We start from the raw sequence: 17939 nt of genomic DNA, 5'->3' as shown, positions 1-17939 counted from the left end.
CCAATAGGGCTGTTCTGCCCCAATAAGGGGTAATTATATCTTAGTTGGGATCAAGTACAGGTACTGTTTTATTATTACAGAGAAAAGGGAATCATTTTTAAAAATTAGTATTATTTGCTTATAATGGAGTCTATGGGAGATGACCTTTCTGTAATTTGGATCTTTCTGCATAATGGGTTTCCGGATAAGGGATCCCATACCTGTAATATAAAAAAAAAAAAAAAAGATGACAGATTGAAAACTTGCTAAGAATAGGCCATTCAATAGCATACCGAAAGTTAACAGTCTGGGAATTGTAGTTCATCACGTCCGATTGGCTGATATTACCCCCCTCTCTATCCCTCTTGTTTGAAGATACAAAAAAATCACCTTAGAAGATCCGATTCCATGGTTTATAGACGTTACACACACACATACACGAAGAGTTCAGCTTAAAGCAGGTGACTGACCTGAGACGCCATTTCCAGTATTCCTCCGTATAAAGGCATTAAGCTGCCATTTCCCTGCCACACAGAGCAGCCAATCAGAGGAAGAGAAGCAAAAGATCGATTGCCTGAATGTGCTTCAAGTATTAGGGGCCGATCTATGCCGCTGTGCCAATACAAGCACTGACATACAGCTCTCAAATGGCAGGAATATGGTTCCGTTCAGTTGCCGAGTATCGGTACCCAGCTTCCTGTACAGCACTGGGCCCTCAGAACCTACGGACTCCCGGGCCCTCGGAACCTACGGTTTGCTCTCCCTGTCGGGGCTCATACAGAACGGCTCCAGTCTCTCGCCTTCGGGCAGCATGATGTTTAGTTTCTCCATGAGGGGAACCGTCTGGTCGATGCCCATCTGGATGCGTCGGAGAATGGCAGACATCTCGTTGACCTTCTGGATTTGCTCGGCGTACTTGGCGAAGCGCTTCTGTCTTTCCTGCATGAGGCTGTAAAGTCCGTCCACCGAGGAGTCCATCTGCCGCCGCGATAGGGGGAGAAAACGGAAAATCATTATGAAAAAAAAGTTCAGAAAGCCGAATGAAGCAGGTTTCACATTGAGCAATAAAACTGAGCAGGGAAGCGGCAAGAGATGCTTTCTGCTCAGCTAGAATAAGATTCTGCCCAGGCCAAAGGGCACTTGAAATTCCTAAACCTGACTGTTTGCCTCTGACTGTCCCTTCTCAGCCTGTCAGTTATAGCTTCTAAAGCTAACGGCCTCCTTCTGCACAAATATGGCCGCCCCCTCATACATGAACATGGGGGATCAGAGAGGTAATGTAAAAGCACTGGGCAACATTATAAATAGCATGCAAAGACAAAGTTATGACAGATGTAAAAAAGGTTTCATTTTTGGTGTCAGTATCTCTTTAAAGAAGGCTCCGAGTGCTCCTGAGCACTTTTGCACTCTAAAGCAGTTTTTACACTGCTAATATCATGAAAACTAAAAAAGAAAATTCAGCCTCCGTTATTGGGTAATATATTTGTAGAAAGTAGCTTAGCCTGCTTTGGTTCTTTAATGCTCTGGCAGCACATTTCAAAGCAAACTGCTGATTGGTTGCTATAGGTTACAACCAGTCCTGCTGCCTCTTCTGCCTATCCCTATTTCCGGCCCTGATCCCCATGTAACCTAACCACTCCCGCTCCTCACTATGTTCCATGTTGACATAATGGATTCTGGGATTCAGATTCCCTCTGCTTCCCAAGGGGAAAGCAGAGGGACTTCATGTCCCAGAATCCATCACTTCGCCAGAGAGCAAGGTAAAGGTGGGGTTAAATGACCCTGTCAGCCTAAGAGAGATGGGGAAATGTGAGTCCAGGGTTGGACTGGGACAGCGGGGCACCGGGAAAAAAACCCAGTAGGCCCCCCTGGCCCAAACCAGATACTCTCTGTGCTCTCCTGGGGCACTGATCTCCTTCCCCCAATGGAGGTGGTTGGGTGGGTGACCCTAGAGAGGTTTGGGGGTGGTGGGCGCTGCACCCCATAGAAATTCAGGGGTTCTGTCTAGCAAGATTTTACAGAATAAAGCAACATACTGTGTCTCTAGACCAGTGATCCCCAACCAGTGGCTCCGGGGCAACATGTTGCTCCCCAACCCCTTGGGTGTTGCTCTCAGTGCCCCCAAACCAGGGAGTTATTTTTGAATTCCTGACTTGGGGGCAAGTTTTGGTTGAATAAAAACAAGATTTCCTCCCAAATAAAGCCCCCTGTAAGCTGATAGGGTGCATAGAGGCTGCCTAATAGCCAATCACAGCCCTTATTTGGCTCCTCCATGAACTTTTATGGTGCTTGTGTTGCTCCCCAAGTCTTTTTACATGTGACTGTGGCTCCTGAGTAAGAAAGGTTAGGGATCCCTGTTCTAGACCAAGGCCTGGGCTGTTGGTGACGGATCACTTACCTCCTTAATTCTCTTTACTAGGGCGTTCTGGTCGAAGGACACGGCCTCTGCGCACTGGTGCAGGTGTTCCTGGTAACGCACGCACAGCTGTAATACTTGGGGGGAGTCCAGTCTCTCGAGCCGGACGTTAGTGGGGGATGTCTGACCACTCAGGAGACCTGTAGATGGATGGAGAGATCAGCTCATTATAGGTTTACTAAAGGTTATTGCTCAGCAGCTCTCCATTGTGGAACTGGCTCTCTGGTTGCTAGGCTCCACCTGACTCTAGCAACCAGACAGCAGTGTGAATGAGAGCCAAGGAGATGAATACTTTTGGCCTGAATAGAATTGTAAGGAATAACAAAGTAACAATAAGATTGTAGCCTCTCAGAAAAACTTTCTCGGGCTGTCAGGGTCTGTGACCCCCCTATTTAAAAGCAGTGGGGAAAATAACGTGAAGGTGTGGGCTCCCCTAAACTTTATAGGAAAAGATGAAAACCATTGTAACGTAAACAAGGGAATCTAAGGTCCCGAGGACGGAGTCAGCAACCAAGTGTGGGGGCGGCAGAACTTGTGCACAGAGGGGGGAAGGAAAAACACGTTGCACGGAGAAGAACATTTCAGTCCCCAATCGGGGTGCCTCAATCAGGGAAAGGTGTTTTGAGGGCCCAGGGCAAAGCCTTCAGTACTGTACCCCAAAAACCAGCCCTGGCCTTAAGGAAGTCCCTCTTCTCTCTCCCCATTGAGCTCAGTTAACACAGCTCAGCCATATTATCCATGCCTTAAAGGGAAAGTATTCTTCTGTAGTGACAACGGTATAAATACACGGACAGCAAGGGTTGCAATTGCCCCCAAGGGGGGTAGAAGGGTATAATTTGTGCTGCACGTCAGGGATCAGCTCCCAGTTTCCCCCCCACTGAAAAATAATAAATCCATAGCTGTGTAGCAAGAATCCATGTCTGTATATTTACTCCTACACCTCCTACCCCAGGGGGTGGGCAAACTATGGCCCGTGGCCCATTCGGCTTCTTAATCCGGGCCGCCGACTCCGCAAGTCTCATCACGCAAGACTTGGACTGACAAGCGGAGATGGCGTAACGTTGGCCCGGCCTGGCCTGTAGGTCTGCCAACCTGTCTGTTGGCCCCTGAGCCAAAAAGTTTGCCCACCCCTGTCCTACCCATACGTATAACTACTAGTGATGAGCGAATCTTTCAAAAGATCCGTGAAATGGCAAAAAAAACTCTTTTGTTGCCCGCGGCTACTCTTTTGTCGCCCCGGGCTACGCTTTTGTCGCCCGCTGCTATGCTTTTGTCGCCCGCTGCTATGCTTTTGTCGCCCGCTGCTATGCTTTTGTCGGCCATGGCTATTATTTTGTCGCCCACGGCTATTCTTTTTTGACGCCTGCGACAATTTTTGGACGTGCTGCGAATTTTTCCATCCGTTTCCCGAAACAATCCGCCAATGGCGAAACTTGGAAATTCGCCGCGAATCCATGCCTGGCGAAACATTTCGCCCATCACTAATAACTACCAATATACAAAGAAATAATGTTCCGGGCAATTACTGATGTTCAAGCACTGGCCTTCCATAACGTACAGAGCATTTCCATTCACAGTCCAACAGTCTGGTTAACACCCTATGGGTGCCAGCAGGTCGCCCTTCCAATGTCAAGTGCTGCCTCTCAGCTGCTGATAAGGTTCTGCCCGCCAATGGAGTCTGTGTCAGCGTGGGAAGCTAAACACAAGATGGAAGTCTCAGGGGCCACTTTAACCCTTTAGCACCAGCCAGTGGTTGATTAGGGAACAGATTTCGGAAAAAGCGGCAACTAAAAAAAAATGAAAAAGCTGCACGGTATTATATACATAGCAACATAGGTAGTAAATGAGGCTGAAAAAAGATGCATCAAGTTCAACCCGTATTTCTAAATGAAATCTGCCGCACTTGTAGATATTTATGGAAAAGAGGCTGAAAAAACAGAGAAATTGCCTTGTATAAAATGGGTCATTGCCCCTAGCAGGGGCATCTAGGTCTGTTGCAACCCAGAGACACCATTTTGGTTTAAGAAATGGAAATTGGGCCATTACTAGGAGTATCTTATTGCTCCTGCCCCTGGCAAAGTTACCCCTAAGGCAATGGCATAACTAAGGTGGAGCAGAGACACCCCAGATTTTGCCAATTTCAAGGCTTGCTTCTGGTTGCCATCACTCATTTATATACCCATGTCTGTCCTGCCCCACCGGTGACATTAGAAATGAGGCAGGGTCGGCAGAATTGCAGTTGGCCATGGCAGGTGTGGGTCGGGCATGGGCCGGATAGATGCAGGGGGGCCTGCCCATCACTAATGCCAGTATCTGTGACACCCCCACTTGCTTGCACCACACGGACCCCATTCTCTCCCCCCCACCTTTACATTTAGTACTGGTGCTGGCACCATGGTTGCCAGGTTGGAGGTTTTCCCACCAAATTGGGCTACTAATTTAAAGCCCTGGCGGGTTTCCAAAGTACAAACCCGCCAAGGTACAGTTTTGGGCTATTTTTTGGAGCCTTGGCAGGTTTGTAGTTTGGAAACTAGACAAAGTTTTGTTTCCCCCTTAGTGTGCATGTTCCACTGCATGCTGGGTAATGTAGTTTGTATCTAACAGCCTACAGCTAGGATTAATATAAAACTACAATACCCAGCATGCAATTAGACAGTATAGACAGAGGCTCTGTTTTGTATTCCTTTTTGCTCTTTTAGGCTCAACCTGTTTGTTCTACACCCTGCTCCCTGCTCTATAGGGTATGTGATTGTACTTCGGGTATGGGATCCCTTATCCGGAAACCCGTTATACAGAAAGTTCCGAATTATGGAATGGCCATCTCCCATAGACTCCATTATCAGCAAATAATTCTAATTTAAAAAAATTATATATAATATTCTCTGTAATAATAAAACAGTACCTGTACTTGATCCCAACTAAGATATAATTACCCCTTATTGGGGCAGAACAGCCCTATTGGGTTTATTTAATGGTTAAATGATTCCCTTTTCTCTGTAATAATAAAACAGTACCTGTACTTGATCCCAACTAAGATATAATTACCCCTTATTGGGGGCAGAACAGCCCTATTGGGGTTATTTAATGGTTAAATGATTCCCTTTTCTCTGTAATAATAAAACAGTACCTGTACTTGATCCCAACTAAGATATAATTACCCCTTATTGGGGCAGAACAGCCCTATTGGGTTTATTTAATGGTTAAATGATTCCCTTTTCTCTGTAATAATAAAACAGTACCTGTACTTGATCCCAACTAAGATATAATTACCCCTTATTGGGGCAGAACAGCCCTATTGGGTTTATTTAATGGTTAAATGATTCCCTTTTCTCTGTAATAATAAAACAGTACCTGTACTTGATCCCAACTAAGATATAATTACCCCTTATTGGGGCAGAACAGCCCTATTGGGTTTATTTAATATTTAAATGATTTTTAGCAGATTTAAGTTATGGAGATCCAAATTACGGAAAGATCCCTCATCCGGAAAACCCCAGGTCCCAAGCATTCTGGATAACAGGTCCCATACCTGTATTACTTCCTACTGGGATGTGGGGCAGTTCTACCCCCTGCTCCCTGCTCTATAGGGTATGTGATTGTACTGTTACTTTCTACTGGGATGTGGGGCAGTTCTACCCCCTGCTCTATAGGGTATGTGATTGTACTGTTACTTTCTACTGGGATGTGGGGCAGTTCTACCCCCTGCTCTATAGGGTATGTGATTGTACTGTTACTTTCTACTGGGATGTGGGGCAGTTCTACCCCCTGCTCTATAGGGTATGTGATTGTACTGTTACTTTCTACTGGGATGTGGGGCAGTTCTACCCCCTGCTCTATAGGGTATGTGATTGTACTGTTACTTTCTACTGGGATGTGGGGCAGTTCTACCCCCTGCTCTATAGGGTATGTGATTGTACTGTTACTTTCTACTGGGATGTGGGGCAGTTCTACCCCCTGCTCTATAGGGTATGTGATTGTACTGTTACTTTCTACTGGGATGTGGGGCAGTTCTACCCCCTGCTCCCTGCTCTATAGGGTATGTGATTGTACTGTTACTTTCTACTGGGATGTGGGGCAGTTCTACCCCCTGCTCCCTGCTCTATAGGGAATGTGATTGTACTGTTACTTTCTACTGGGATGTGGGGCAGTTCTACCCCCTGCTCTATAGGGTATGTGATTGTACTGTTACTTTCTACTGGGATGTGGGGCAGTTCTACCCCCTGCTCCCTGCTCTATAGGGTATGTGATTGTACTGTTACTTTCTACTGGGATGTGGGGCAGTTCTACCCCCTGCTCTATAGGGAATGTGATTGGACTGTTACTTTCTACTGGGATGTGGGGGCAGTTCTGCAGTTGATCCTTAAGCTATAACTCTCAGGATATCTTGGGGCTGCTGAGAGTTGTAGTACAACGCACCCATATGTATATGATGTCTGGGGTTAATGCAACATTCGGAATCCATTTCTGTAGTGACTTCCCAGCTGGACTGGGCACAGAGGGAATTATCAGCCATCCCAGTAACTGGGGAGGGGGCACAGGGCATGGGCAGTGATTATACAATTTAATAAGACAGGTTTTCCCATATATACTTTTATTTTTTTTAGAATTTTTTTTCATTGCGCACATTGGGATATTTTTGGGCTACTTTGAAAGTGGCTTTTGGCTAGTTTTGGGCTAGTTTCAGAACTGACTTTGGCTAGTTTGGAAAAATAAATCTGCAGGTCCCAGTCATGCCCTGTAGTGAGTCCTGGAGATAAAAGAAAAAGATGTTGCTTTAATAATTCGACCCTGATGTTGTTGAACTACAGTTCCCACACTGCTTTATCCCTTGATAGCATGTTGTAGCATGCTATCAATTCGTAATTCGGTGACACTTGGGTTGTAAAACTACTTGTAAATGGTCCTACAGACCCCCAGCGATGTGCCTAGGCTTGGGTGCCCCCCTTTATTGTGCTGCTGGGCCGTGCAGTAGGAAAGGGGTTAATCCGTGGGCCCCCGCAGAGTGTATTGTCCCACCCCGCTGGGTTAGAACACAGGGAAGAAATAAAGAAAGGAGGCTGCCAGCCAATGACCTCACTCCATTCTTATCTGCTGATGTCATGCAAACATTAGGATGCTGCTCCCCCCCCCCACAAAAAAAAAAATGTTATTGTCGGCCCCAGGCTGCCGTTCCACTAAGGGGGCCACGCAAACAAAAGCGCCTCTTTGTTGAAGCTTTTACAGGTTTTTCCTTCTCTATTCGAATCCCTGGGAGACTCTCACATGTAGTTACATCCAGCCAATCATATCCCAGTGTTCCGCCACGTGTGGGGCTTACAGCTGAGTGGGCGGCAAAACGCTCCATTGACATTAATGGTATTGGCCTGCTCGCTGCCAGGGCCCTCGGGGGGGGGGGCGTTATTATCCAATTATATAACTTTTAGTATGATGTAGAGGGAAATATTCCGAGACAATTTGCAATTGGTCTTCATTTTTTATTATTTGTAGTTGTTTAATTATATACATTTTTGTTGCAGTTTGGAATTTCAACAGCTATCTGGGTGCTAGAGTCCAAATGACCTTAGCAACCAGGGAGAGAGTGGAAAATGAATAGGAGAGGGCATAAATAGACACATTTAATGGAGAAGGAAAGGCATTTTGGCATTTTACTGCCGATAGATTTGCCACATTAGTGCCACCTAGAACTCTATATTTATTCTGCAGAAAGCTTTACCAGAGCCCTAGAATCTTTCTCTATTTAAGATAGCAGCTGCCATTTTAGCTTGGTCTTCGTAGCTTCCTGCTGCAGCTCTAGCCATTATAGCTCAGATTTCACATTCCTAAAGGTGGCCAATTCGGCAGCTTATCAGCCCGACGGGCCTGCCTGACCGATATCTGGCCTGAAATCGGGCAGATTTCGATCGGGCAGGTTAAAAAATTAAGCCGGATTGGGGACCGCATCAACAAACCGACTGCGCCTATTACCGTCGTCCAAATAAGCCTAATTTAATTTTTGTAGGTGGGGATATCGGGAAAACGTGTATGGACACCTTTAGGGTGGGGGGAGTGAGTTTTATGAATTCTTATGGGAGGGGGGCACAGGAGAGGGGATAGAACTGCGCAGACTCTGGCCCCCCGGAATGAAGGATTTTTCTGAGAGAGGAAGTCATATTCCCTAAGAACATGTTTACAAAAAAAGAGACACAAACTCCTGTGTTTCTTTTGATAGAGGACTCAGTGCAGGTTTTCTGTGAGTGCTTATGACCTTTCCGATAAAGCTTACTTTTCATTAAAGGAGAAGGAAAAGTAAAAACTAAGTAAGCTTTATCAGAAAGGTCATAAGCACTCATAGAAAAGCTGCACTGAGTCCTCTATCAAAAGAAACACAGGATTTCTTGTCTCTTTTTTTGTAAACATGATGTTCCAGTGTCTAAAACAGCCTTAATTCCTGGGGCCAGAGTCTGCGCAGTTCTCTCTTGCTTCCCCCTCCCACCAGAATGCTAAGAACTCGCTCGCCCCTCCCTTAGGAATGTGTGATCTCAGTTATAACGGCTAGAGCTGCAGCAGGAAGCTACTTAAAATGGCAGCTGCTATCTTAAGCAAAGGGAGAAAGCTTCTAAAGCTGTTACTCAGGTATGGTAATGGTTTCTGCAGAATAAATATAGGGTTCTAGGTGGCGCTAATGTGGCAAATCTATTGGCAAAATGACTTTCCTTCCCCTTTAAAGGTGAACCATGCCTTAGAAATTGTTTCTAAAGTTGAATTTGCCCGTGCTTGTCTCCTTTGCATTGACATAAAGATGAGGAGAAGTAATTATTAGGGCAGGTTATTTAGTCCTACTGCAGCGGAGGCAATGTGTGCTCTTATAGATTAATGGCATTAGAGAGAGCAAGTTAGATAAAAAGCCCAGGCTGCTTCAAACACAGGGATCCTGCATGCTGTGTGGGGAGAGATAGGGCATAATGAGAGGAGTGTATAATTAGGGGGCATTCATCCTAGATAGAAATGCATCAGAAGCCTACTGGCTGGGTAATGAGGCCCCCCCTAATGCCGCGGGATAAGTCAGAAAGATGAATATGTTCTAGGAAATGTATTGATCTGGAGAACACGGCGGCCATTGCTCCAGTTCAGTTACAGAACATTGATCTGTGATTAAATAAATGAGTCTTTAGGAGTTGTCCTGATAATGGGAAAATATGTTCTTTATGAATATTTAGGGTCAATGGTAACATAAACCTATAAGGTATACCCATAAACTATACCTACAGCATGGCACCCCCTACCCATATGTATCAATACAAATATACAGAGAAGGAATGTTCTGGGCACACAATAAGCTGTACCCCCATACTGTACTGTCTAAGGGAAACACTATGGCACCCCCTACCCATATGTATAAATACAAATATACAGAGAAGGAATGTTCTGGGCACACAATAAGCTGTACCCCCATACTGTACTGTCTAAGGGAAACACTATGGCACCTCCTACCCATATGTATAAATACAAATATACAGAGAAGGAATGTTCTGGGCACACAATAAGCTGTACCCCCATACTGTACTGTCTAAGGGAAACACTATGGCACCCCCTACCCATATGTATAAATACAAATATACAGAGAAGGAATGTTCTGGGCACACAATAAGCTGTACCTCCATACTGTACTGTCTAAGGGAAACACTATGGCACCCCCTACCCATATGTATAAATACAAATATACAGAGAAGGAATGTTCTGGGCACACAATAAGCTGTACCCCCATACTGTACTGTCTAAGGGAAACACTATGGCACCTCCTACCCATATGTATAAATACAAATATACAGAGAAGGAATGTTCTGGGCACACAATAAGCTGTACCCCCATACTGTACTGACTAAGGGAAACACTATGGCACCCCCTACCCATATGTATAAATACAAATATACAGAGAAGGAATGTTCTGGGCACACAATAAGCTGTACCCCCATACTGTACTGTCTAAGGGAAACACTATGGCACCTCCTACCCCTATGTATAAATACAAATATACAGAGAAGGAATGTTCTGGGCACACAATAAGCTGTACCCCCATACTGTACTGTCTAAGGGAAACACTATGGCACCCCCTACCCATATGTATAAATACAAATATACAGAGAAGGAATGCTCTGGGCACACAATAAGCTGTACCCCCATACTGTACTGTCTAAGGGAAACACTATGGCACCTCCTACCCCTATGTATAAATACAAATATACAGAGAAGGAATGTTCTGGGCACACAATAAGCTGTACCCCCATACTGTACTGTCTAAGGGAAACACTATGGCACCTCCTACCCATATGTATAAATACAAATATACAGAGAAGGAATGTTCTGGGCACACAATAAGCTGTATCCCCATACTGTACTGTCTAAGGGAAACACTATGGCACCTCCTACCCATATGTATAAATACAAATATACAGAGAAGGAATGTTCTGGGCACACAATAATCTGTACCCCCATACTGTACTGTCTAAGGGAAACACTATGGCACCCCCTACCCATATGTATAAATACAAATATACAGAGAAGGAATGTTCTGGGCACACAATAAGCTGTACCTCCATACTGTACTGACTAAGGGAAACACTATGGCACCCCCTACCCATATGTATAAATACAAATATACAGAGAAGGAATGTTCTGGGTACACAATAAGCTGTACCCCCATACTGTACTGTCTAAGGGAAACACTATAGCACCCCCTACCCATATGTATAAATACAAATATACAGAGAAGGAATGTTCTGGGCACACAATAAGCTGTACCTCCATACTGTACTGACTAAGGGAAACACTATGGCACCCCCTACCCATATGTATAAATACAAATATACAGAGAAGGAATGTTCTGGGCACACAATAAGCTGTACCCCCATACTGTACTGTCTAAGGGAAACACTATGGCACCTCCTACCCATATGTATAAATATAAATATACAGAGAAGGAAGCACCTTACAGAGTACAAATCATTCTCTGGTACAAAAAGTGGCACATTTTAGCACATATAACCCAGCGAGGAAATGTGACGGTATCATTTATAATGTATAAAGGTGGCAGATCTGGGCCGGGAAATGATATACTTCACCAAGGCCCCTTTAAGCCGAACAGCCCAGCTCCTGTTTATGAATTACTATGAGATGAGAATACAACAGCCATTATGCAACTGGTATATCGCCCACTTGCGCAAGGGTCACTTTGGAATGTACGCTTCATGGACACAAAGGTGCCAATGTTAGCCTTGTTGGAAAAAAAAATATATGTAAAAATTGCCTTTGGAAGTGCTGCCCCCTGGTGTTCATATGTTACATTTCATCTTTCAATGTTCTGCAAAGCGTAACTAGAGATGAGTCCAAACTATTTTGATTTTATACAGCTGCAAAATAACAGTTATGATGTGTAGTGTCTTTGCAGTCCAGATCTAGAATTTTAAAACTGGTGATTTCCCTGATCTAACAACCTGATAGTACAGGTATGGGATCCCTTATCCGGAAACCTGTTATCCAGAAATTTCTGAATTACAGAAAGGCCGTCTCCCATAGGCTCCATTATAAGCAAATAATTCTAATTTTTTCAAATGATTTCCTATTTCTCTGTAATAATAAAACAGTACCTGTACTTGATCCCAACTAAGATATAATTACCCCTTATTGGGGCAGAACAGCCCTATTGGGTTTATTTAATGGTTAAATGATTCCCTTTTCTCTGTAATAATAAAACAGTACCTGTACTTGATCCCAACTAAGATATAATTACCCCTTATTGGGGCAGAACAGCCCTATTGGGTTTATTTAATGGTTAAATGATTCCCTTTTCTCTGTAATAATAAAACAGTACCTGTACTTGATCCCAACTAAGATATAATTACCCCTTATTGGGGCAGAACAGCCCTATTGGGTTTATTTAATGGTTAAATGATTCCCTTTTCTCTGTAATAATAAAACAGTACCTGTACTTGATCCCAACTAAGATATAATTACCCCTTATTGGGGGCAGAACAGCCCTATTGGGTTTATTTCATGGTTAAATGATTCCCTTTTCTCTGTAATAATAAAACAGTACCTGTACTTGATCCCAACTAAGATATAATTACCCCTTATTGGGGCAGAACAGCCCTATTGGGTTTATTTATTGGCTTTAAAAGGGACCTGTTACCCACAGATAAAAAGCTGTATAATAAAAGTCTTTTAAAAATTAAACATGAAACCCAAATTATTTTTTTAATTAAATCATCCATACCTGTTATAAATGGATTAAAAAATCTGAGCTGTCAATCATATAATGCCTGCCCCGCCTCTATGCCTGCGGAATAGAGGCGGGGCAAGCAATATATGATTGACAGCTCAGATTTTTAATTACAATTACTTTAACCTTCCATTCAGCACTTCCTAGATATCAACTAGATGGCAAATTGGCAGATATTGGGGTGATACAAAGCTTTTCCTTAATAACAGTGTGCACAAAATGGCGCCGGCCAATAACAATGGCTACCTCTCTGTCAGGTGATAAAAGAGCAACCATCATGCTTCATCGGCTGCTGGCTTGGACGACATTACTGTAGTCTCAGCATATATATTTATGGGGCTTCATATGACTGACAGTAAAGCAACCCTGGAATGTTGTGAAAGCTTGGTAAGATGAATGTGCAACGTGATTGGCTAGGACATTGCTACGTATTTACCTGGACATATCAAGCCTCACACTGACCTTTTAGAAGTGGTTGAAATGTCGGAATCTCTTGTAACTTGATAACTTCAGGGTCCTTACTCACGTTACGGAGGGACTGGGTTCCAGGGGCTACAACCACAATGTCGTCCATCTTTGCTTTCTGCTTGGCAGGAGATGGTGAAACTGAAGGGAAAAAACATTTTGCTTCAATTTATGAGCACCACCGCCTTATTGGACAGATTAAGTCTGAGATAGCATATATACAATTAGTAATAATATCTAACCAGATAGTTGCATAGAAAATAACCACTTGACGGCAGTAGAAGTTATATTATACAGTGTCAGGGGCCTGATTGTCAATACTATGGAATTTCCATTTCAAGGTTTCTCTTTGACCCATGCAGGGGCATCTTTATAATAAAGGCCTGTGCCTTGGGGCAGCAGGTCTTGGGGGGCGGCCCACGGCAGAGACTGGGGGGGGGGCTCTCTGTGGAAGTGACGTCAAGTGTATGCTGCATGGTATGCAACGCTCACGATGTACGGCCATATTTAGGTCCAGAGCCTAGGGCAGCACCGGACCTAAATACACCCCTGGACCCGTGTCCCAGCTTGGCTGCCTACCTTTGAAAAACTCCCTTCTGGTGCAGGGGGCCCACCACGCTTCATACTCTTATTCAAACAACTGCCTGGTTACTAGGGTAAATGGAACCATAGCAACCAGATAGCAGCTAAAATAGAGGAGATCTGCTGAACAAAACTCTCAATAACTGGAAAATCATGAAAATGAAGATAAATTGCAAAATGTCTTAGAATAGCAATGTCTGCATTAAAGGGACACTAAACGCAACTGTAAAGCTGTCCCACTGCGCCCCCTAGTTCTCTATAGAAGGTGATGACATTAAAGATGCAAGAGAAGTTGATTCCCAGCACTGTGTCAGCCATCTTGCTGGTACCTTACATATAGAGATAATGATGGCATTTTTCCCGTCATTATATGGCACAGGAATCAGACATGGGGATAAAGGGACAGACTTGTTCAGTGCTGGGAAACTGTGCTTATTGCTCCCAACTCCAATTGCAGGAACAGAGAACAGAGAGCCGGATTTACTCACATCAGCTGGGATTCTCATTGGAGGAAAGTTTTATTGGGCAATATTGCTTTAAGAATACAACCCTGAAGTTGCTGGACTACAGCTCCCAGCATGCCTCACCCTTCATTATATGTTACATTATTCTGGGATTTGTAGTCCAGCAACAATTGAGTAAAGTTTGGATGAGCAGTGCAGCAGGGTTTAGTTCCCCTTTAAAGGTTTCTTTCTGCTCTCAAATCCCATTCTTCAGTAAAGCAGGATAAGGGTTTATTTGCAGTGCCAATGATTTTATAGGGGCAGTATAATACTTAGGGCTTAATAATAGGGCTTGTGCCGAGTTGACTTTATGTCTATTGATTTAATTAGAAAATATCTATGTTATTTGTTATTGCTTTAGCTAAACTGGGCAAACTGGGAAACGGAAGCCATTCCATGTTTGGTCCTTGCGACGGTAGATAGATTCCCCAGATAATCTCTATTGCAAACAAAAAGGGGCAGGTTGTAAACTGGAAATCTAATTATCTACCTCATAGGGACCAAACATGGAGTAACATTAATTACCCAATTTGCCCTATTTAGTTCAAGAAATATAGACTTTCCCTGATTAAAACAATAAGCAAAATGTCTGTTCAGCACAATCCCTACTTATTTTACTCATGCTAAACAAGGGGTAGGGTTGCTACCTCTGCCGGCTTAAGGTCCCCATACACGGGCCGATTGTAGCTGCTGATATGGGTCCCTTGGATCGGTTCGGCAGCTAATCGGCCCGTGTATGGGTAGAAACGAGGGGCCTGCCCGACCGATATCTGGCCTGAAATTGGCCAGATATCGATCGGGCAGGTTAAAAGATTTAGTCGGATCGGGGACTGCATCGGCTCGTTAATGCGGTCCCCGAACTGACTGGGCTCATTGCTCCCCTTATAATTCGATCGTTTGGCCCTGGGGCCTACATTTTCCCGATATCGCCCAGGTGTATGGCCACCTTAAGAAAGCTGAGCAGGGGGCGGAGGTGCCGTCATGGGGGGCGGAGAGGAGGCGGGGCTGTGATGTCACGGGACGGAGAGGAGGCAGGGCTGTGATGTCACGGGACGGAGAGGAGGCAGTGCTGTGATGTCGCGGGACGGAGAGGAGGCAGGGCTGTGATGTTGCGGGATGGAGAGGAGGCAGGGCTGTGATGTCGCGGGACGGAGAGGAGGCAGGGCTGTGATGTCACGGGACAGAGAGGAGGCAGGGCTGTGATGTCGCGGGACGGAGAGGAGGCAGGGCTGTGATGTCGCGGGACGGAGAGGAGGCAGGGCTGTGATGTCGCGGGACGGAGAGGAGGCAGGGCTGTGATGTCGCGGGACGGAGAGGAGGCAGGGCTGTGATGTCGCGGGACGGAGAGGAGGCAGGGCTGTGATGTCGCGAGACGGAGAGGAGGCAGGGCTGTGATGTCGCGGGACGGAGAGGAGGCAGGGCTGTGATGTTGCGGGACGGAGAGGAGGCAGGGCTGTGATGTCGCGGGATGGAGAGGAGGCAGGGCTGTGATGTCGCGGGATGGAGAGGAGGCAGGGCTCTGATGTCGCGGGATGGAGAGGAGGCAGGGCTGTGATGTCGCGGGACGGAGAGGAGGCAGGGCTGTTCCTGGAAACCGGGCAGGAGGTTTTGACCTGGGCAGCTCTTCCAAAAACCGGGCAGTCCGGGTCAAAACCAGACAGGCGGCAACCCTAACAAGGGGGCATACTGCTTCTTTAAAGGGAGTCATCCTATCAAGATGTCTGGACTGCTCTGAATCACATCAAATAAGAATTCAGGAGTGGCTATGGGCATCCTACAGTATGGAATCTTCTCATTTGCTGCTATCAAAAACATGGAATAAAATGATTAAACATTGGCTGTAAATTGGTACTCACCAGAGGAGCTGAGATCATTCTGCCTGAGATCCCCCTCAGAACTCTGCTCAGCACCCATGCTGAACTACTCAACTATCCAGCCCCGGCCGCTTCTGGAATAGCAAAAGCACAATAAGCTATATCTTTGTACTGTACACTGTGTAAAAGGAAACACTATGGCACCCCCTACCCATATGTATAAATACAAATATACAGAGAAGGAATGCTCTGGGCACACAATAAGCTGTACCCCCATACTGTACTGTCTAAGGGAAACACTATGGCACCCCCTACCCATATGTATAAATACAAATATACAGAGAAGGAATGTTCTGGGCACACAATAAGCTGTACCCCCATACTGTACTGTCTAAGGGAAACACTATGGCACCCCCTACCCATATGTATAAATACAAATATACAGAGAAGGAATGTTCTGGGCACACAATAAGCTGTACCCCCATACTGTACTGTCTAAGGGAAACACTATGGCACCCCCTACCCATATGTATAAATACAAATATACAGAGAAGGAATGTTCTGGGCACACAATAAGCTGTACCCCCATACTGTACTAAGGGAAACACTATGGCACCTCCTACCCATATGTATAAATACAAATATACAGAGAAGGAATGTTCTGGGCACACAATAAGCTGTACCCCCATACTGTACTGTCTAAGGGAAACACTATGGCACCTCCTACCCATATGTATAAATACAAATATACAGAGAAGGAATGTTCTGGGCACACAATAAGCTGTACCCCCATACTGTACTGTCTAAGGGAAACACTATGGCACCTCCTACCCATATGTATAAATACAAATATACAGAGAAGGAATGTTCTGGGCACACAATAAGCTGTACCCCCATACTGTACTGTCTAAGGGAAACACTATGGCACCCCCTACCCATATGTATAAATACAAATATACAGAGAAGGAATGTTCAGGGCACACAATAAGCTGTACCCCCATACTGTACTGTCTAAGGGAAACACTATGGCACCCCCTACCCATATGTATAAATACAAATATACAGAGAAGGAATGTTCTGGGCACACAATAAGCTGTACCCCCATACTGTACTGTCTAAGGGAAACACTATGGCAGTAAATAATAAATACAAATATTAACTGTAGGCCATGACCCTTCAGAATAAAAAAAGCCGGTGTATTTCCCTAAAATAAAGCACCAGTACATTACACAGTCCCGCCTATACAGATATACCCTGCCTGCCCCAGTTATCCCCACGCTATTATTACATGTCATTCTACCCGGACAGACACCGGGCTATTTGTTTCGTTTCACCGCTGACAAATTCTCCGCTCCAATTCCTGGTTGCCCTGGGATACCTCAGTCTCCTGCCGAGCGCTTCCGGGTTTCAGCTGTCAGCTTCGAACTTCTATTCGCTTCCGGGTAATGACGTTGCGTTCCTGACGTCACACGCATGCGTGTTTGGCTTTTTTGATTTCTCAATGGTCAAAAGATGGCTGCCGCTGTGTGTATGAAGGGATAAGGGACAGGGGAAAGCTTTGCAATTGTTAGTACACAGCTTTCACTGTTATTAAACTTGTCTCTGGTTTTTTGGCGGTTGTTCATTTGCACAATATCAGTATTTAGTGGGGCTTATGCTGAATGTCATTGTGGACCTGCCCCAACAATAGTTACACCCATGTGTATAGCACTTGTAATGTTTTTAGTGGAATTATGTATTTTTTTGAAAACTCCTCATTAAAACAACACCCCCCCCCCATGAACACAAAATTTTGTGTGTGCAATATAAACAGCTGACGTTATTAATAAGCAGTTCATATACAGAGTTCCATTGATTAATGTGATAAGTCATTCAGTTTATTGGGGGTCAGTGGAGTTTGCCCCAAGTTTAACCCCTTCCCACCT

General features: G+C 44.9%; 1 protein-coding gene across 2 annotated transcripts; it reads right to left on the bottom strand.

Annotated features, from left to right (window-relative positions):
- Nucleotides 1-242: 242 nt before the first annotated feature.
- On the bottom strand, nucleotides 243-17537 carry borcs5 (BLOC-1 related complex subunit 5). 2 transcript variants are annotated; one of them, XM_012958496.3, is made up of 5 exons: nucleotides 17393-17537; nucleotides 16057-16148; nucleotides 13113-13256; nucleotides 2378-2535; nucleotides 243-957 (listed from the first exon to the last, which is right to left on the bottom strand). In XM_012958496.3, the coding sequence occupies exons 2-5, from the start codon at nucleotides 16112-16114 to the stop codon at nucleotides 727-729; spliced, it is 591 nt and encodes a 196-aa protein (XP_012813950.1). In that variant the 5' UTR covers nucleotides 16115-16148; nucleotides 17393-17537; the 3' UTR covers nucleotides 243-726.
- Nucleotides 17538-17939: the final 402 nt, after the last annotated feature.

This window comes from Xenopus tropicalis, chromosome 3, assembly GCF_000004195.4.
Source record: "Xenopus tropicalis strain Nigerian chromosome 3, UCB_Xtro_10.0, whole genome shotgun sequence".
In the NCBI taxonomy this organism is placed as follows: domain Eukaryota; kingdom Metazoa; phylum Chordata; class Amphibia; order Anura; family Pipidae; genus Xenopus; species Xenopus tropicalis.
The sequence above is the reverse complement of the archived record's forward strand: the minus strand, read 5'-3'. Positions and strand labels throughout refer to the sequence as shown.